Raw genomic sequence first — 22,148 nt, 5'->3', positions numbered from 1 at the left:
GGGTAGGCTATGCAGATTAGAGTCATAGAGATGACCTGCATAGAAACAGACCCTTCGGTCCAACTCATCCATGCCGAACATATATCCTAAATTAATCTAGTCCTATTAGTGGGGGGCATGGTAGCACAGTGGTTAGCACTGCTGCCTCACAGCGCCTGAGACCCGGGTTCATTTCCCGACTCAGGCGACTGACTGTGTGGAGTTTGCACGTTCTCCCCGTGTCTGCGTGGGTTTCCTCCGGGTGCTCCGGTTTCCTCCCACAGTCCAAAGATGTGCAGGTCAGGTGAATTGGCCAGGCTAAATTGCCCGTAGTGTTAGGTAAGGGGTAAATGTATGGGTGGGTTGCGCTTCGGCGGGTCGGTGTGGACTTGTTGGGCCGAAGGGCCTGTTTCCACACTGTAATCTAATCTAAAATCTAATCTTGTCAGTGCCCAGCCCATATCCCTCTAGACCCATCCAGATGCCTTTTAAATGTTGTATTTGTCCTAGCCTCCACCACTTCCTCTGGCAGCTCATTCCATACACGCACCACCCTCTGTGTGAAAAGGTTGCCCCTTAGGCCCCTTTTGTATCCCTCCCCTGTCACCCTAAACCTATGCCCTCTAGTTCAGGACTCCCCCACTGCAAGGAAAATACCTTGTCTATTTATCCTATCCATGCCCATCATGACTTTATAAAGATTTATAAGGTCACACTTTAGCCTCTGATGCTCCAGGGTAAACAGCCCCAGCCTATTCAGCCTATCCCTGCAGCTCAAATCCTCCAACCCTGGCAACATCCTTGTAAATCTTTTCTGAACCCTTTCAAGTTTCACAACATCCTTCCGATAGGAAGGAGACCAGAATTGCACGCAATATTCCAACAGTGGTCTAACCAATGTCCTGTACAGCTGCAGCATGACCTCCCAATTCCTGTACTCAATGCTCTGACCAATAAAGGAAAGCATACCAAACTGCTTTCTTTCAAGACTCCACTTTCAAGGAGCTATGAATCTGCACTCCAAGGTCTCTTTGTTCAGCAACACTCCCTCGGACCCTTACCATTCAATGTATAAGTCCTGTCTGATTTGCCTTTCTAAAATGCAGCACCTCACATTTATCTAAATTAAATTCCATTTGCTGTTCCTCAGCCCTTTGGCCCATATGATCAAGATCCCATTGAAGTCTGAGGTAACTTTCTTCACTGTCCACTACATCTCCAATGTTGGTGTCATCTGCAAACTAGCGAACTATACCCCCTATGTTCACGTCCAAAGCATTTATATAACTGACCATGGGAAATGCAGGGATAGAGTGGAGTTGTGGGTCTGGGTGGGATGATCGTCAGAGGGCCAAATGGCCTGCTTCCACACTATTGGGATTCTATGAAATACTGGCTGAGGAAGCCTGTGTTCTGCCTATCCTCAGCGTCCCCTCTTGGCTGGCCAGCCTTGAGTGGTGGTCTCTTCTGTTAGGGTGCATGTGAGATTCCAACCAGAAGGTGTGTTGGAAGGTAGAGGTAACAAAGGCAGGAATTTAAAGTTTCTGTAGCAGTAAAACTGGGGTTTAGGGTGCAGGGGGCTTCTGTGTATAGAGTGAAGTATAATGCTATTATGGGAGTGTGAGTTGTGTCAGTAATATGGATCAGCTCACCTTGGGAACAAATAAGATACCACAACTCCAATAGTTTGGATTATTAAACATTAGAGGGCATAGGTTTAGGGTGAGAGGGGAAAGATATAAAAGAGACCTAAGGGGCAACTTTTTCATGCAGAGGGTGGTACGTGTATGGAATGAGCTGCCAGAGGAAGTGGTGGAGGCTGATACAATTGCAGCATTTAAAAGGCATCTGGATGGGGTGTATGAATAGGAAGAGTTTGGAGGGATATGGGCCAGGTGCTGGCAGGTGGAACTAGATTAGGGTGGGATATCTGGTCGGCATGGACGAGTTGAACTGAAGGGTCTGTTTCCGTACTGTACATCTCTATGACTCTATTTATTGGGGGGGGGCGGGGGGAGGTAGCAGAGTTTGTAGTGGGGATGAGAACAATGGCTTCAGCCTTCCTAATGTTTAATTTAAAGGAATTCTTGCTCATCTGATACCAGATGTTGGATAAACAATTTGTGACAAATCAAAGTCAAGAGTGCTGACCAATAGCAGGGAGTACTCAGTTTATATGTTGAACGGTTTAGCTTCTGTCACCTGATGCTACAAAACATAATCTCAGGCAGAGACTTCCCCCTGGCAACTAGTGAGTCACTCAAAGCCAATCAGTGTTGACCATTTGTAGTTGGGTTTCTGGGATTTGATGTTGATGCCATCTGCCTGTAGCTGGCAGCACTGCAGCCAAAGTCAAACAGAAACATCCTAAACCTTTACAAAACATCTTTAATGTTTTAACACAAATCAAACTGCACCACAACAGCAAATGTGGAGACAGTCCGAAATGGTGCATTGGCACAGGTGACCAAAAACCTGGTTAAACAATGTGGTTTTAAGGACTGTCCTAAAGGAAGGGAGAAGGGCGTAGAGAGGGGGGGAAGGCTCACAGGAAGTAAATTTTGGAGCTTTTGGTGTGGCCCACTGTTGACAGAGTTCTTCAACTCAGGAATCACAAGAGCACTGTTCTGTTGGAGAGAGTGGGCCTGAGGGAGGTTCGAAAGATTGGGAGGGGCAAGGTCATGAAGGGACTAAAAAATAAAGATGAGCACACTGAAGTTGCAGCACTGTCAGATAGGGAGCCTTTATAGTTCAGTGGACATGGCGAGGGTTGCAAAGGAAGCTCAATTCATGTTAGAGTTTTGGCAGCAGTATTTGGAATGATTTCAAATGTATCGAGGATTAAGGGAGATGGGAACCAGCCAGACAGAAGAGTATTGTTTAAAATAAGGTGCTTTTTTATTAGCAATTTGATGATCTAACTCCTTACTGTAGCAAACGGCTCTATTTATCTTCAAGCTGAACATACCAATATATTAAGACTATTTCACTTTTCAGCGATTGTATAAGGGAATGTATATACCTTTCACCACCGTAAGGATGCTCCAAAGCACTTTACAGTGAATTGCTTTTGATTTACTTTTTGAATTATTGTAATATAGGAAACATAGCAACCAATTTGCACACAGGAAGCCCCACAGATAACAAGGTAATAATGACCAGTTGTTCTGCTTTTCGTGATTCTGATAAAAAGTTTTATTTTCATTTATTCATGTGATGTGAGTTTTGTCCATAGGTAGTTGCCCCTTGAGAAGGTAGGGGTAAGCTGCCTTCTTGAACCACTGCAGTCCATGTGCTGAAGGTGGACCCACAATGCCCTTAGGGAGGGAGTTTGAGGATTTTGATCCAGCAACACTGAAGGAAGTGATATATTTTCAAGTCAGGATAGTGAGTGGCTTCAAGTGGTGTTACCATTACTGGTCTCCTTCCTATCGGAAAGATGTTGTGAAACTTGAAAGGGTTCAGAAAAGATTTACAAGGACGTTGCCAGGGTTGGAGGATTTGAGCTATAGGGAGAGGTTGAACAGGCTGAGGCCTGTAGCGGTTTACAAAATTATGAGGGGCATGGATAAGATAAATAGACAAAGTCTTTTCCCTGGGGTCAGAGAGTCCAGAACTAGAGGGCATAGGTTTAGGATGAGAGGAGAATGATATAAAAGAGACCTAAGGGGCAACTTTTTCATGCAGAGGGTGGAACATGTATGGAATGAGCTGTCAGAGGAAGTGGTGGAGGCTGGTACAATTGTAACATTTATAAAGCATTTGGATGTGTATATGAATAGAAAGAGCTTGGAGCGATATGGGCCGGGTGCTGACAGGTGGGACTAGATTGGGTTGGGATATCTGGTCAGCATGGACGGGGTAGACCGTACGGTCTGTTTCCGAGCTGTGCATCTCTATGACTCCATGACTCTGTGTATCTGCTGCCCTTGTCCTTCTGGATAGTCATGGTCACAGTACAACAGAGAGAGAATCCCCTAATCTTTCCTTGAACTAGAGGAATGGGATCCTTTACATCCACCTGAGTGGACAGGTGGAACCCCCTGTTAAAACTAGCAACCGGACGCCAGCATCTTTCACAATGCTGCACTCCTTCAGTTTGTAATGTCAACCTGGTACTATGTTCAGGCTTCTGGGCTAGGGCTTTGTTTACCTACTCTCACCAGATTCTGCAAAACATAATCACAAGCAGACACCTCTGCCTGGCAACTAGTGAGTCACACAACAGCCAATCATGGATTTACTATGGGTGTTGAGGATTTGTGCTGAGATATTTAATTTACAGATGCAACTCCAACAAACAGCCTTATTTCACTCCTCATCTCTCTGCATATTTAAATGTACAAAACAGGGTAATTCTCGAAATAAACTTATTTGCAAGCCCTGCTTCATTATTTAATTCATCCAAATTCCAGTTCTGTTTTTAGCGACCTCTATTGGCCATGCTCATTATCACCAACTGCAGAGCTGAAACAATTACCGTAAAATCCAGTCTATGATTTGCACTTTCTGAGATAGATGCAATAAAATAGAGTCATAAAGATGCACAGCTCTGAAACAGATCCTTTGGTCCAACCCGTCCATGCCGACCAGATATCCCAACCCAATCTAGTCCCACCTGCCAGCACCCAACCCATATCCCTCCAAACCCTTCCTATCCATATACACATCCAAATGCTTTTAATGTTGCAATTGTACCAGTCTCCATCAGTTCCTCTGGCAGCTCATTCCATACACGTACTACCCTCTGCAGGAAAAGGTTGCCCCTTAGGTCTCTTTTATATCCGACGCTCCAAGGAAAATAGTCCCAGCCTATTCAACCTCTCCCTATAGCTCAAATCCTCCAACCCTGGCAGCATTGTTGGAAATATTTTCTGAACCCTTTCAAGTTTCACAACATCTTTCTGATAGAAATTGCACGCAATATTTCAAAAGTGGTCTAACCAATGTCCTGAACAGCTGCAACATGACCTCTCAACTCCTGTACTCAATACTCTGACCAAGAAAGGAAAGCATACCAAACACCTTCTTCACTATCCTATCTACCTGTGACTCCACTTTCAAGGAGCTATGAACCTGCACTCCAAGGTCTCTTTGTTCAGCAACACTCCCAAGGATCTTACCATTAAGTGGATAAGTCCTGCAAAGATTTGGTTTCCCAAAATGCTGCACCTCGCATTTATCTGAATTCAACTCCATCGGCCACTTCTCAGTGTATTGGCCCATCTGATCAAGATCCTGTTGTAATCTGAGGTAACCCTCTTCGCTGTCCATTACACCTCCAATTTTGGTGTCATCTGCAAACTTACTAACTATAGCTCTTACACTCACATCCAAATCATTTATATAAATGACAAAAAGTAGAGGACCCAGCACCGATCCTTCTGGCACTCCACTGGTCACAGGCCTCCAGTCTTAAAAACAACCCTCCACCACCACCCTCTGTCTTCTACCTTTGAACCAGTTCTGTATTCAAATGGTTAGTTCTCCCTGTATTCCATGAGATCTAACCTTGCCAATCAGTCTCCCATGGGAAACCTTGCCGAATGCCTTATTGAAGTCTATATAGATCACATCTACCGCTTTGCCCTCATCAATCCTCTTTGCTACTTCTTCAAAAAACTCAGTCAAGTTTGTGAGACATGATTTCCCACACACAAAGCCATGTTGATTATCCCTAATCAGTCCTTGCCTTTCCAAATACATGTACATCCTGTTCCTCAGGATTCCCTCTAACAACTTGCCCATCACCGACCTCAGGCTCACTGGTCTATAGTTCCCTAGCTTGTCCACCACGTTAGTTATACTTGAAGACGGGAGGTTGGCTATCAATGATACAAATATCTCAGTAAAAGGCCCTGCAATCACTTCCCTTGCTTCCCACAAAGTTCTAGAGTATACCTGATCAGGTCCTGGTGATGTATCCACTTTTATGCACTTCCTCCTCTGTAATTTGGACATTTTTCAAGATGTCACCATCTATCTCCCTACATTCTATATCTTCCATGTCCTTTTCCACAGTAAATACTGAAGCAAAAGTCTCATTTAGTATTTCCCCCATCTCCTGTGGCTCCACACAAAGACCGCCTTGCTGATTTTGAGGGGCCCTATTCTCTCCTTAGTCACCCTTTTGTCCATAATTTATTTGTAAAAACCCTTTGGATTCTCCTTAATTCTATTTGCCAAAGCTATCTCATGTCCCTTTTTGCTCTCTTGATTTCTCTCTTAAGTACTCCTACTGCCTTTATACTCTTCTAAGGATTCATTCGATCTATCCTGTCTATACCTGACATATGCTTCCATCTTTTTCTTAACCAAATCCTCAGTTTCTTTGGTCATCCAGCATTCCCTATACCTACCAGCCTTTCCTTTCACCCTAACAGGTACATACTGTCTCTGGAATCTCATTATCTCACTTCTGAAGGCTTCCCATTTTCCAGCCATCCCTTCACCTGTGAACATCTACCCCCAGTCAGCTTTTGAAAGTTCTTGCCTAATACCTATGAATGAAAACTTTGAGGAGCTGGGAGACAGTCTTGACCAGATCAAGATTGATGAAGTTGATGTGCTAGAAATTTTGGAAAACATTAAGATTGATAAATCCCTAGAGCCAGACCAGATTTATCCTAGGCTGCTCCGGGAAGTGAGAAAGGAGGTTGCTAAGCCACTGGCGAGGATATTTGCCTCCTCACTCTCCACGGGAGTCAAACTGGAGGATTGGAAAGAGGCGAATGTTGTTCCTTTTTTCAAGAAGGGGAATAGGGAAATCCCTGTTACTGACCAGTCAGTCTTATGTCTGGTCAGCAAAGATTTGGAAAAAATTCTGAGGGATAGGATTTATGACTATTTGGCAAAGCATAGTGGGATTAAAGGCAGTCAGCATGGCTTTGTCAGGGGCAGGTCATGCCTCACAAGTCTTATTGAGTTCTTTGAGGAGGTGACAAGACAGGTCGATGAAGGCCAAGCAGTGGATGTGGTATATATGGACTTCAGCAAGGCATTTGATAAGGTTCCCCATGGTAGGCTCATTCATAAAGTCAGGAAGTATGGGATACAGGGAGATTTGGCTATCTGGATTCAGAATAGGTTGGCTGACAGAAGGCAGAGAGTAGTTGCAGATGGAAAGTATTCTGCCTGGAGGACAGTGTTGAGTGGGGTCCCGCAGGGCTCTGTTCTTGGGCTTCTGCTCTTTGTAGTTTTTATAAATGACTTGGATGAGGAGGTTGAGGGGGGGTTAGTAAATTTGTAGATGACACAAAGGTCGATAGTATAGAGGACTACTGCAGGCTGCAGCGTGACATAGACAGGATGCAGAGCTGGGCTGAGAAATGGCAGATGGAGTTCAACCTGGATAAATGAGAAGTGATGCATTTTGGAAGGTCGAACTCAAATGCTGACTATAGGATTAAAGACAAGATTCTTGGCAGTGTGGAAGAAGAGGGATCTGGGTGTGCAAATACATAGATCTCTCAAAGTTGCCACCCAAGTGGATAGGGTTGTTGAGAAAGCAAATGGTGTTTTGGTTTTCATTAACAGGGAGATCGAATTTAAGAGCTGCGAGGTTTTGCCGCAGCTCTACAAGGCCCTGGTGAGACCACACTTGGAATATTGTGTCCAGTTCTAGTTGCCCTATTGTAGGAAAGATACCGAGGCTTTGGAGAGGGTAAAAGAAGGTTTAACAGGATGCTGCCTGGACTGGAGGGCTTGCTTTATGAAGAAAGGTTGAATAAGCTTGGACTTTTCTCTCTGGAGAGAAGGAGGAAGAGAGGAGACCTGATCGAGATATACAAGATAATGAGAGGCATGGATAGAGTCGATAGCCAGAGACTTTTCCCCAAGGCAGGATTGACTGATATGAGGGGTCCTAGTTTGAAGATATTATGAGAAAGGTATAGAGGAGACGTCGGAAGTAGGTTCTTTATGCAGAGAGTTGTGAATGCATGGAATGTGTTGCCAGTGGTGGTGGTGGAAGCAGAGTCATTCGGGACATTTAAGCGACTGCTGGACATGCACATGGATAGCAGTGAGTTGAGGGGTACGTAGGTTAAGTTACTATATTTTACATTAGGATTAAACCTCGGCACAACATCGTGGGCCAAAGGGCCTGTTCTGTGCTGTACTTTTCCATGTTCTATGTTCTAATACCGTCAAAATTGGTCTTCCTCCAATTTAGAACTTCAACTTTTAGATCTGGTCCATCCTTTTCCATTGCTATTTTAAAACTAATAGAATTATGGTCGCTGGCCCCAAAGTGCTCCGCTACTGACACCTCAGTCACCAGCCCTGCCTTACCTCCCAAGAGTAGGTCAAGTTTTGCATCTTCTCTCACAGGTACATCCACATACTGAATCAGAAAAATTAACAATTTTCTCTCCATCTGAACCCTTAACACTATGGCAGTCCCAGTCTATGCTGGAAAGTTAAAATCCCCGACCATAACTACCCTGTTATTCTTACAGATAGCTGAGATCTCCTTACAAATTTGTTTCTCAATCTCCCTCTGACTATTAGGGGGACTATAATACAATCCCAATAAGGTGATCATCCCTTTCTTATTACTCAGTTCCACCCAAATAACTTCCCTGGATGTATTTCCAGGAATATGCTCCCTCAGCACAGCTGTAATGCTATCCCTTATCAATAATGCCACTCCCCCTCCTCTCTTGCCTCCCTTTCTATCCTTCCTGTAGCATTTGTATCCTGGAACATTAAGCTGCCAGACCTGCCCATCCCTGAGCCATGTTTCTGTAATTGCTATGATATCCCAGTCCCATGTTCCTAACCATGCCCTGAGTTCATCTGCCTTCTCTGTTAGGCCCCTTACATTGAAGTAAATGCAGTTTATCAGTCCTACCTTGTTCTCTGCTTTGTCCTTGCCTGCCCTGACTGTTTGACTTGCCTTTATTCTCAACAATACCAGTCTCAGATTGTTCTCTCTCCTCACTATCTCCTTGGGTCCCACCCTCCACCTTACTAGTTTAAATTTTCCCAAGCAATTCTAGCAAATCTCTCTGCCAGTATAAAGTCCCCTTCCAATTCAGGTGCAATCCATCCTTCTTCTACCCCAAAACACCTTCCAATGATCCAAAAATGTGAATCTTTCTCCCATACACCAGCTCCTCAGCCATGCATTCATCTGCTCTATCCTCCTATTCCTGCCATCACTAGTTCTTAGCACTGGGAGTAATCCAGATATTACTACTCTCGAGGATCTCTTTTTAAATTGCTGCCTGAGTCTTTGTAATCTCCCTTCAGAATCTCAACCTTTTCCCTTCCTATGTCGTTAGTTCCAATGTGGACAATGACCGCCTGCTAGTCCCTCTCCCCTTTGAGAACATTTGCACCCTCTCTGAGACATCCTTGATCCTGGCACCAAGGAAGCAACACACCATTCTGATTTTTCACTGCTGGCCACTCAAGAGTCCCCTAACACAATCAGTCTCTTGGAACCCGACGTACCCCTCGTTGCATTAGAGCCAGTCTCAATACCAGAAACTTGGCTGTTTGTGCTACATTCCCCTGAGAATCCACCACCCCCTACATTTTCCAAAACAGCATACCTGTTTGAAATGGGTTTAGCCACAGAAGGCTGGTGATGTCGTTCCCCCTGCAGAAAGGAACTACCAGATTTTAAAAACGGAATTCAAATTCCACCATTTACCATGTTAAAATCACACAAAACCCGGTTGTAGTCCAAAAGGTTTATTTGGAAGTAAATTTGTTGAACTATATTTTGTGATTTTTAACTTTGTCCACCCTAGACCAACACTAACGCCTCTCCATCACGGCTACCATTTACCATGGTAGATTATCTGGATTCATAGTCCAGCAATAACACCACTAGGCCACCATTTCCCAAGCTCTATCACTTGCTGCTTATCCTGCTGGGTAGCTCCAATAGGTTGACACCTCAGTTTCAGTTATGCCTGGTGCTACTCCCACACTCTCCATTGAATCAGGGTTGACAGTCATGGTTGAATGGAGGATATGCCAAGGTATGCCATGATGTTGCAGATTGTGAAATACAATTTTGTTGCTGTTGATGGCCCACTGCACCTTATGGACGCCCATTCTTCAGTTGTTTTGATATGGTCAACGTTTGTCCAATTTAGCCTTGTGATAGTGCCACGGAGGTTATTCTGAACATTAAAAGTTACTTCACCTCCACTATGACTGTGTGGCAGTCACTCTTATTTATATCAGTCATGGATAGATGCATCTGCAGTTAGCAGGTTGGTATGGAAGATGCCTGGTGCAGATCTAGCCGAGCAGCTATGTCTTTCAAAACCAACCAGCTCTATCTCCTCCTGCTCCGTGGTGGACACTGAAATTCTACCAGGGTACACTTTGCATCCTTGCCACATTCAGTGTTTCCTCCAAGTGTTTAACATGATTCATCAGCACAGAAGGTATGCAACAACCTTGCCCATATTTAACCTGAAGCCATGAAAGCTCAAGGGGTCCAGAGCCAATGTTGGCAACTCCCATGCCACCACCTCTGCCTGATCTGTCCTCCAGATGGAACAGGACAAATCCAAAGGTGTCTAGGACACATTCATACTCTGAGAATCATATTTCACTGCCGTCAGGCTGTTATTTGACTGGCCTGTCAAACAGCTCTCCCAATTTTGGCACTAGCTGTCAGATGTTCATAAGGAGGATGTTACAGTAGAACATGGCTGTTTCTGCTTTTATCTTTTCCAGTGCCTAAGGTCAATGCCAGGTGGTTCATCCAGTTTCAATTCTTTCTTGAAACTTCATAGTGATTGGTACAATTGAGTGGCTTGCAAGGCCAGTTCAGCAGGTAGTTGAGTCAACCACATTGCTGTGGGTCTGGAGTTACTTGTAGGCTCAACCTGAAAGACACTGCTGAGACAATTCAGAAATACTTCAGACTTACAAACTTGGTCCTGCACACCAACGCTATTTAGCCAGAGAGGTGGAGTTGGCACAAAACTCCACTGCTGAGGGCACTCAAATAAAAACTGGATGCTGACTAGTGTCAAGGGTTGGGCATGTGTAAACAAAGGGTGACTTGATGATGGGATTCTGGCCTCTGGGGTATTATTTCAGTGATGACAAGAGGAAAGCATGATCCTGAATAAACATGTTCACAACAGTCATCGTTGAACTGGGAGTAAGTCTTTCTTAAATCATTTCTTTTTGGGAAGTTTGACGTGTTCAAACCCTGCCATTGAGGACTGGGCCCAGCTTGGGGAAAAAAGGCAATACTTTCTCTGAATGAACAACATTGCGGCAGATGAGAAATAACGAGCATTTCACTTGACAGCCTGTGGAGCTGTGGCTTTTTCTGTCATTTAGGAGACTTACATTCCCTGAGTGTAAAAAAAGAAAAAAAACTGGATGATAAAGGAGTCTGAATTTCAACACAGTCTGAAAAATGCTTGGGGCATGAGAATGGGGAAATAACACAGCAGTTATATAAACGCAAGACAACACAGTGGTTTTGAAGTTTGGTCAATGTTGTAACATTATAGCAAAATCCTAGACAGACACCATAATGACCAGACAATTTATTCTCTCAAAAACAAACTGGGCTTATTTAGGAATAAATATTGACCAAGGCAAATGTCAATGTCTCTGCTTCATAATCACCGCCGCGGTACCTTTTCATTCAGACAGCTGACAGAACTTGATGTGTAAACTTTTCAAAACGATGAAACCTCTGCAAGTGTAGCACACTCTCTTCAGGTTCTAGCGAAGTTCAAATCAATGCCAGACCCAAGGCTTTGGATCTGCAGGTGCTCACAGAACCAAGGGGAGAGCAAACAAAAACCACTGATCAGAAGAACTCTTTTTATTAGTTACACTGAAACATACAGAAAACAATTACAAACGGCGACCTCTGCGACCTCCCTTTCTGCGAGTGCTGTCTGATGGAATAGGAGTAACGTCCTCTGTCAGAACAAGAAAATGTCAAAACAAACAGTAAGACCAGGCACTAGACAGGTTAGAAACAACACAGGCTGCACAATTTAGATTCTAACTTGGGTCTTATGTCCAAAACCCTTTTGTACCATCTTATGATCTGGAGTAAGCCGATTTCCCCCACTCAACTCAAAGAACGATGGGCACAGCAGCTCCACTCCTGTCTTTGAGAAACTTTGCACACAGCCCACATTCCACCAGCTCATTTTAAATGGATTGTCCGTGACCAAGCGTCCCTGCCAGCTGGGGACATGCTAAACTGACAGAGATAGTATGAAACGTGTTTCTTTCTGCAGGGGGAACGACATCACCAGCACTGAGCAGCTGCGATATAATTTATCCTGCACTTCAACCCAGGTTTCCTACTGTCCATTCATCAGAGGGTTTATCATCAGCAATAAACTGTCAGCGACAAGAGAATCAAGTCTCACCAATCCGGCCGATTTTCATCCCAGATCGAGCCAGGGCTCTCAATGCTGACTGGGCACCGGGTCCGGGGGTCTTGGTCCTGGAGGGAAAAATAAAACCCCATATTTGACACAGGCGAGACATCACATTAACCCACAGGTTAGACACAGCATCAAGGTTTAAACCATAGCTTGCCAGACCTGGGATTGCACTTCTGAGTTTATATCACTCATGGGCTGGTTTTCTTCAGTTCAGGATGACTGCTCCCAACTGTGAAGTTTCAGACAGTTAAACCTGAAATGAACACACTCAGACCTGGAGTATTGATGTAGGTCTGTCACCATAGCAGCAGTTCAAAGGTTCGCTAGGCTAATTTCTTAGAGGAGGGGTGACTACTCAAAAAAAAGTAGGTTAGACCGATGCTCAATGTTTAGAAGAACAAAAGCTGACCTTAATGAATGATGATAGTACAAGGGTGCATGGTTGAAAGGACCTTCCTACTTCTTGGGTATGAAGAACTGGAAAGATAGTCTCAGAATAAGGGATTTCCTATTTAAAACCAGTGAGGCATTATCTTTGGAATTCTGCAGCTGAGACATTGAACATATTGTATACACAGAAACCTCAATTATCCAAATGACACAGATGGGGAGTATTTTGTTCGATTAATCGAATGCCAGATAACAGTTTAGCCATCAGGACTTTGCGATCTTGTCGAACAATCAAATGTTTGGATAATCGAGGCTCCTGTATTTAAGGGTGATAGATTCTTGGACCATTCAAGAATGGAAGACAGGACAGGAGGGTTGAGGCCAAGCTCAGATGAAACCCGATCAGAGTAGGTTTGAGGGACCATATGATCCACTCCAGTTCGTATTTTGTGGAATAAATATCAAATATTCAAAAGTAAAGTGGGAAGAAATTCCTCCTCATTTCAGTTTTAAATGGTGCCTCTCTATTCTGAGACTGTGCCTTCTGTTCCTAGACTCTCCCATGAGGGAGAAACATCCTTTCACCATTTACCCAATCATGTCCCTTTATAATCTTATGTTTCAATTAGATTAGATTACATACAGTGTGGAAACAGGCCCTTCGGCCCAACAAGTCCACACCGCCCCGCCGAAGCGCAACCCACCCAGACCCCTACATTTACCCCTAACCTAACACTACGGGCAATTTAGCATGGTCAATTCACCTAACCTGCACATGTTTGGATTGTGGGAGGAGACCGGAGCACCCAGAGGAAACCCACGCAGACACGGGGAGAATGTGCAAACTCCACACAGTCAGTCGCCTGAGACGGGAAATGAACCCGGGTCTCTGGCGCTGTGAGGCAGCAGTGCTAACCACTGTGCCGCCCACAAATGACTTCTCATTCTTCTAAACTCTAACGAGTCCCAACTTGTCTAGCTTTAAGTCATCTGAAATTCCTGCATAACAGGGATCATCCAAGCGAATCTTCTCAACTGCCTCCAATGAAACAATCTCTTTTAAATAAGGGGACCAAAACTGTTCACAGTATTCCAGCACCTTGTACAGTTGCAGTAAACCTTCCCTATTCTTATACTCCAACCTCCTTGAAACATGGGCCAATGTTCCATGAGCTTTCCTGATTATTTGCTGCCCCGGGGTGCTAGCTTTGCGATTCATGCACAAGTACCCCCAAGTCTCTTTGTGTTGGAGCTTCCTGCAGTTTTTCTCCATTTAAGTAATATTGTTCTTTCGTTCCCCCTTCCAATATCGGAAACAGACGCAAACAAGTTTTCAAAATCAAACTAGTTTCCATTTACCTGCGTTTACCAGTTTTCTGTCCAATTAACCTATCTCTCTGTAAACTGTTTGTACCCCCTCAACCTGCCTTTTTGTCTGTTTTTGTGTTGTCTGCAAATTTACTATAGTACATTCACTTAGCTCCTCTAAGTCACTAAGGTATATTGTAAACAGCTAAGGTCTCAGCAACTGATCCCTATGGAACCCCACTGGCCATGGGCTTGGCAACTTGGAAGAAAAACCATTGATCGCCCACTCATTGTTTCCTGCCCATTAGCCAAATCCCCATTCATGGCAATATACTGCCCCCAACACTGCTCTTACGACAACTGTTTTTGAGAGGTACCTTGTCAAACACATTCTAGAAATCCAAATACAACACATCCACCGGTTCTCCTCTATCCATTCTGATTAAGATTTCTTCAAATTAGTCAAGATTAGTGTGGTGCTGGAAAAGCACAGCAGGTCAGGCAGCATCTGAGGAGCAGGAAAAATTGACGTTTCGGACAAAAGCCCTTCATCAGGCATCTTTAAATTAGTTAGACATGATTTCCCTTTCATGAAGCCATGCTGACTCTGCCTGATGATTAGATGAAGATTTTCTTACTGTTCTGTTATTATAACCCAAGACAGCAGACAGAGCCTTGGTTTAAGAATCACACCTGGAAGACACCGTTGCCAATGCAGTATTTCAAACAGATTGTCCGTGACCAAGCGTCCCTGCCAGCTGGGGACATGCTAAACTGACAGGGATAGTATGAAACGTGTTCCTTTCTGCAGGGGGAACGACATCGCCAGCACTGAGCAGCTGTGACGTAACTTTTCCTGCACTTGATTCAGACTCTTTCTGCATCCCTGTGGGTTTGCATTAGACCTTACAACATGGCTAGAAATACGATTAGATCACAAATTCATTCAACTTTTAACAGTAAACCACAGATAAGCACCCACAATTTCCCAGCCCCTGCACACTATGAACAAGCTCTAACCTGTTGCCTCCAGTAGCACGCAGCTTGATGTGCAGGGCGGTGATGCCCAGCTCCTTGCATCTCTGGGACACATCCTGAGCAGCCAACATGGCAGCATATGGGGAGGACTCATCTCTGTCAGCCTTCACCTTCATCCCACCAGTGACACGGCAGATAGTTTCCCTGCAACAAGCAATAACCAGGTTATAGTACGAACGGAGATGAGGACTCAAACAAATTCAAGTGTGACAAGAGGGAAAAAAACACCTCAAGGAGCAGACATTTTGTCAAGTCATTGGCGAAGACCGTGCTGTTATCAGAGTGTAAGCAAACCTTGTTGAAAGAAATCAGAAACCATGAAGTTATTCAGCTTTCTGTAAGCTACGGTGGGCTACAAATCACTATTGCCTTCGCCAGATTCATTTCCCCATCGACAAGTAATGACCAAACATGAGGGAGATACTCCATTCATTACTAGAGGCTAATTGAAGGACTGAGTGAGTTCCAGCAAGCCCATTAATTGGTGAAATGCCCACAGGCTGACCCTTGGCCCCGCTGCAATCCAAACACACAGCGTGGCTCATAGCGACCACTGTGGCCCATTGCTACCTCAGGCAGAGTGTGAATGGGATGTCCAGGCTGAGCATCTTTCAACAAACTAACTGGGCCCCAACAGATTCCTATGGGATACTACTGGTCACATCCTTCCAATTTAAGGACCCACTCATTATCGCTACACTCTGTCCATTGCCACTCAAACAATTTCCCAGCGATCTCAGCAATTTGCCCAATTCCATGGGCTTATACCTTCATTATCAGTCTCGTGTGAGGTTTTATCAAATTCCCTCTAAAAGCCCATATAAATATCCATATCCAGACACTCCCATCTTCCGAGTTACCTCTTTAAAAATTCAAAGATGTTTATTAGGCATAATCGGCCTGTCATGAATCATGAATACTGGCCAGGCTTGCCCTGAATAAAATGAAAATTTGAGGTGTTCATTTAGCCCGTATAACTGGTCTGCAATTTCCTGGTTTTCCTATTTTGCCCTTAAAATGCACAGCTACATGCAATTTTCCAGACCAGAGGAAAGACTCCGGAATCTATGGAACTTTGAAAGATTATAGTTTGGGCATCTACAATGTGCTCCCCTACTTTCTTCAGCACCCTCAGATGGAAACTTCCAGTCCTGGGGATACATCACTCTTAATTCCATTAATTTCTGTGTGAGTGATGTTTCAGTGAAATTCAGACTAGTTAGTTATGACTTTTATTGAGCTCCTGCCCCAATCCACCATTAATTTCCTCAGTTATCCTCCTTTTCTATTGTAAATACCACAAGGTATTCACATGCCTGCCATTTCCCTATAGACATTGACAATATCCCCAGTCTTTAATGGGCCAACATTGCTCCTGACCACCAGCAGTCCCTTTTGGTAACCATAAATTTTTTCTTTATTTTTATGCCCCTTGTAAATTTCCTTACCCAATCCTTTTAGCATCTCCTGTAAATTGCTTTGAGGACTTTTGCTGCTCCTCATATCTCTGTCATTCAGCAGGACCTGTGCTGCTTTTTGTAAGCTCTTTCAGTTAGTTGCCTCTGACTGTTTTTGCTACAAAGTTGAGCTTCCCCATCTCGTGTTAAATGTCTTATGGGCCTTATCTAAACCTAAATTTCTGGTGGCTGATTCGGACTTTTGGCTTTCAAATGCAACACTGAACTCAATGATGATGTAATCACTATTTGATAAATAAGTAGAATATTATTTAATTCAGGCTCATTACTCGTTATGGAAGCCATCATTGCTTGTTCCCTTATTGCATCAGAATACATTGTGTAGGAAAGTATTTTGGACACACTTCAGAAATTCATCACCTTTCAGACAGGGTGCTTGGATTCCCCTCCCAATCCACATTAAAATGAAAACCCTGTGTCAATATTTATCCACCTTTGCTTAATGCCTGCATTTATATAACTTCACACTTCAAGGCCGCTACCAGGGCCTCTGTACAGAACATCTATCACAATTTTAGATTACAGAATCTCTACAGCACAGAAAGAGACCATTTGGCCGACTAATGATGTACCAAGCCTCTGAACAGCATCTCACCCAAAGCCAGACCCCCCCACCCTATCCCCATAGCTAATCCACCTAGCCTGCACAACCATGGACAATTTACCCATGGCCAATCCAATTTACCTGCACATCTTTGGACTGTGGGACGAAACTGGAGCATCCACCGCAAACCCACACAGACATGGAGAATGTGCAGATAGTTGCCCAGAGCTGGAATTGAACCCTGGTCCCAAGGCAGTGGTGCAAATCACTGAGCTACTGTACTATCCTTTACTGTTCATCAGTCTAATCATTTCCTCATTTCATCCAGAATGCCCCTGTGCTTTCAGACAATACTTAACCTATGTTATCTATGCCACAGCACTTGCACAAGTGATTCTGTGTTAACCCCAACTTACTTGCCAGACAGGTCTGTTACATGAACAAAGGTATCGTTGAAGGAAGCAAAGATATGGCAGACTCCAAAAACATTCTCTCCCTCAGCCACCTGTGGTCCCAGGCTAATCACCTGCTCCTCCTTCTTTTCCTTACCCTTACGAGGAGCCATTCTGAAAAGGAGAAAACATCTTCAATGTTTATGATTTGAGAAGATTTGTAGCTCAGGTGGAGACTTAGGTTGTAAGTTTGCTCGCTGAGCTGGAAGGTTTGTTCGTCACCATATTAGGTAACATCATCAGTGAGCCTCTGGTGAAGCACTAGTGTGATGTCCCACTTTCTATTCACGTGTATTGATCTCTTAAAGTGGGTGATATCATTTTCGGTTCTTCTTCTCATAGGTTACCAGAATTCCATCAATACACCCATCGATTTGGACCCCATTTACCAACCCTTAAGAACCTGAAATGATAGCATGCACCTTAAGAGACCGAGACACACAAATAGAAAGTGCGACATAATACCAATGGTTCAGAGACTCACTGATGATGTTACCTAGCATGGTGATGAAACGTCTGAAAACAAACCTTCCAGCTCAGCGGGCAAACTTACAACCTGCAGTTTCAACATAATAAGCTACACAACGGAGCACAAAACAGGAGTTTTCTGCTCTATAGCACTCCCCTTAACTTCACGACATTCCAAACTACTACAATCCAAGAACCATCACATTCAACTGATGCTCAGCCTATGGCCATGCTAGCTTGAAAACTGTCAATCTCAGAAGCTAAGCAGACTCGGCTGCGGTTAGGACTTGAAAAGCACAGGTCAGGCAACACCCAAGGAACAGGAGAATTGACATTTTGGACACAAGCCCCTTCATCAGGAATGAGGCTTGTGGGTTGGTGGGCTGAGAGATAAATGGGAGGACGGGGTTGGGGGGGGAAGGTAGCTGAGAAAGCAAAAGGTAGATGAAGTTGAGGGAGAAGGTGATTGACAGGTCAGGACAGTGTTGAGTTGGAGGGTTGAGACTGGGATGGCATGAGGGGGTGGGGAAAGGATGAAACTTTTGAAATCCACATTTATCCCGTGTGGTTGCAGGGTCCCAAGTCAAAATATGAGGCATTCTTCCTCCAGGCATCAGGTGGTAACTGTTTAGCAGTTGGAGGTGGCCCAGGATCTTCATATCCTTGCCAGAGTGGAAGGGGGAGCTGAAGTGTTCAGCCAAGGGGCAGTGGGGTTGGTTGGCGCAAGTGTCCCAGAGATGTTCTCTGAAACAATCCGCCAGGTGTCCCCTTTCCCCGATGTAGAGGAGACCATACCGGGTGCAAAGGATACAGTAGGTGACATTAGTAGAGGTACAGGTAAATTTCTGCCGAATGTGGATGGATCTTTTGGGGCCCTGGATGGAGGTGAGGGGAGTGGTGTCGACACAGGTTTTGCAATGCCTGTAGTGGCAGTGGAAAATGCTAGGAGTGGGGTGTGGGTGGCATGGACCTGACAAGGGAGTCGCAGAGGGAATGGTCTCTCCGGAACACTGATAGGGGTGGGGAGGGGAATATATCTCTGGTGGTGGGATCCATTTGGAGGAGGCGGAGGATGATGCGACATATGCGGAGGTTGGTGGGGTGAAAGGTGAGGACTATGGAGGTTCTGTCCTTGTTGCATTGGGAGGGGTGAGGTTTGAGGACGGTGGTGCAGGAAGTGGAGAAGGTGCACTGGAGGGCACATGGGAAGGGAAATTGCGAACTTGGAAGAAGGGTGCCATTTGGGATTTTCTAAGGTGGAATTGGGAACAGATGTGACAGAGGAATTGAGAATAAGGGATGGCATTTTTACAGGAGATAGGGTGGGAAGAGGCATAGACTAGGTAGCTGAGAGTGTCGGTGGGCTTGTAGTAGATGTCTGTGGTTAGTCAATCACCGGAGATGGTGATGGAGGGGTCCGGGAAGGGGAGGGAGGTGTTTTGAGATGGTTCAGATGAATTTGAGGTTGGGTCTAAGGTGGAATTGGTCATCCTGGAACAGACGCAGTGGGGGTCCCTTCCCACGTGATTGACAATGCCCTCTCGTGCATCTCCTCCACTTCCCGCTCCACCGTCCTCAAACCCCATCCCTCCCAACGCAAGGACAGAGCCACCCCTGTCCTCACCTTCCACTCCGCATACATTGCATCATCCTCCGCCACTTCCAAACAGACCCCACCACTGGAGATATATTTTCCTCCCCACCCTATCAGCGCTCCGAGAGACTATTCCCTCCACAATTCCTTCGTCAGATCCACACCCCGACTAAACCGCACCTGACACCTTCTCCTGCCACTGGAGGAAATGCGAAATCTGCAGGCACACCACTCCCCTCACCTCTGTCCAAGGCCCCAAAGGATCCTTCCACATTTGACAAATTCACCTGTACCTCTGCCCACAATCCTTGTTCCTGATGAAGGGCTCCTGCCTGAAACGTCGATTCTCCTGCTCCTCGGATGCTGCCTGACCTGCTGCGCTTTTCCAGCACCCCACTCTCTACCCTGACCTCCAGCATCTGCAGTCCTCACTTTCGCCTATTTCATCAACTGTCTACTAAAAGAGTAGATACTATCAGCTCAGTATTGAAATATTATTTATTTGAAAACTCAGGAATGGTCGAGGGACAGCAGCACAGAGCCCACGTGAAAGCAGGTTTGTATGTGACCAAGCGTCCCTGTCAGCCAGCAGGGTATTGGACTGCCAGGGATAGTATGAAACATGTTCCTTTTTGCAGGGGGAACGACATCTCCAGCACTGAGCAGCTGTGATGTAACTTTTCCTGCACTTTTATGTTTATCCACCTTGTCTTTTCCTGGTTAAAATCTCGAAAAGGTCGATCAGATCAGGCCCTTATAGCCTTTTAAATTCAGGAGAAAACTGGCCCGAGTTGGTCTGATCTCACATCACCCCCGAGTCCCAGGCTCCATTCCCGTGAACCTACAGGATATTCCCTGAGGCCCAATATCTCCAATTCTCAAACTAACTCCAACAGGAAAGATCCCCAGCCTGCTTTACATTGCTTTCGTCTTCTCTCGCTACCAGCAATGAGCGGGAAAGGGCTTGGATTTCAAGCCGGCTCCTGGCCTCCCTTGCCCCAGGCACTGGACGCTTTCCCGCGGGGCTGCAGCGCGGCCGCCTGCGGCCTAGTCGTCCCGGGCGCCGGGGTAGCGATACCATCCGCGCTCCGACTGAGTGAAAGAAAGGTGAGTACCAGCGGGCGGGCTCGGCCCGGTGAGCTGGGAGCTGATGATACCGGCGGGCAGCATGTTTTAACGGGCGGATGGAGTCGGATTGTCGCCGCCGCCCGAGACCTACCTGCCGCTCGCAGCAGAGCCACAGCCGGAAAGGAGGGTCAGAGGGCACGGGAAGGGAGGGCGAAGGCCATAGCGCATGCGCCTGCACCACCCGACCCTTCCCCGCCAACCACAATGAACGGTTCCAATTACCTCTGTCAGTAAAAAAAAACAAATTGAGTGCAATTGAAGTAGTAAAACGTTCGCATATTTTTTAATTGTTACATTTTAAAATATTAAACCCATTTCACGCTTCTGTCGTGTAGACATGCGCAGACCCGTCTGCCGTCCGGCGTCGGTTGTGCGCATGTGCGGCCCCTTTAGCCTGGACTAGGTCTGCGCGTGCGCCTGGGTCACTTTGGTGGGAGCAGAGCTCTGAAAGCTAGTGCTTCCAAATAAACCTTTTGGACTAATAACCTGGTGTTGTGTGTGATTTTTAACTTTGTCCACTCCAGTCCAATACACTGGCATCTCGAAATCAAAGATATTGGAATCAACTAAAATGTTCTGGCAATGACATTATTTAGAAATGACTGACTGAACTGGTCCTCACCCTGAACAACTTCTCTTTCCAATCCTCCCACTTCCTCCAAACCAAAGGAGTAGCGATGGGCACCCACATGGGCCCCAGCTATGCCTGCCTCTTCGTAGGATATGTGGAACAATCCATCTTCCGCAACTACACTGGCCCCACCCCCCACCTTTTCCTCCGCTACATCGATGACTGTATCGGCGCCGCCTCGTGCTCCCACGAGGAGGTTGAACAGTTCATCCACTTCACCAACACCTTCCACCCCGACCTCAAATTCACCTGGACAGTCTCAGATTCCTCCCTCCCCTTCCTCAACCTTTCTATTTCTATCTCAGGCGACCGAATCAACACAGACATCTACTAAAAACCGATCGACTCCCACAGCTACCTGGACTACACCTCCTCCCATCCTGCCCCCTGTAAAAACGCCATCCCATTCTCCCAAATCCTTCGACTCCGCCGCATCTGCTCCCAGGAGGACCAGTTCCAAAAACGCACAACCCAGATGGCCTCCAAGGACCGCAATTTCCCCCCCGACGTGATCGACGATGCCCTCCACCGCATCTCTTCCACTCCCCGATCCTCCGCCCTTGAACCCCGCCCCTCCAACCACCACCAGGCCAGAACCCCACTGGCCCTCACCTACCACCCCACCAATCTCCATGTACAGCACATCATCCGCCGTCATTTCCGCCACCTCCAAACGGACCCCACCACCAAGGATATATTTCCCTCCCCTCCCCTAACAGCATTCCGTAAAGACCACTCCC

The 22,148-nt window shown here is 45.7% G+C and overlaps 1 protein-coding gene and 1 non-coding gene across 2 annotated transcripts; both read right to left on the bottom strand.

Annotated features, from left to right (window-relative positions):
* Positions 1-11,782: 11,782 nt before the first annotated feature.
* rps14 (ribosomal protein S14) lies at positions 11,783-20,961 on the bottom strand. Its single transcript, XM_043703104.1, has 5 exons — positions 20,869-20,961; positions 17,552-17,701; positions 15,096-15,257; positions 12,360-12,436; positions 11,783-11,897 (listed from the first exon to the last, which is right to left on the bottom strand). Exons 1-5 carry the CDS (start codon positions 20,943-20,945, stop codon positions 11,830-11,832), a joined length of 534 nt encoding a protein of 177 aa, XP_043559039.1. The 5' UTR covers positions 20,946-20,961; the 3' UTR covers positions 11,783-11,829.
* On the bottom strand, positions 20,208-20,338 carry LOC122557012. Its single transcript, XR_006313734.1, has one exon. It is a non-coding gene; the product is annotated as a small nucleolar RNA SNORA63 (small nucleolar RNA).
* Positions 20,962-22,148: the final 1,187 nt, after the last annotated feature.

This window comes from Chiloscyllium plagiosum, chromosome 14 (assembly GCF_004010195.1).
Source record: "Chiloscyllium plagiosum isolate BGI_BamShark_2017 chromosome 14, ASM401019v2, whole genome shotgun sequence".
NCBI lineage: Eukaryota > Metazoa > Chordata > Chondrichthyes > Orectolobiformes > Hemiscylliidae > Chiloscyllium > Chiloscyllium plagiosum.
This window is presented reverse-complemented; position numbering and strand designations above follow the sequence as displayed.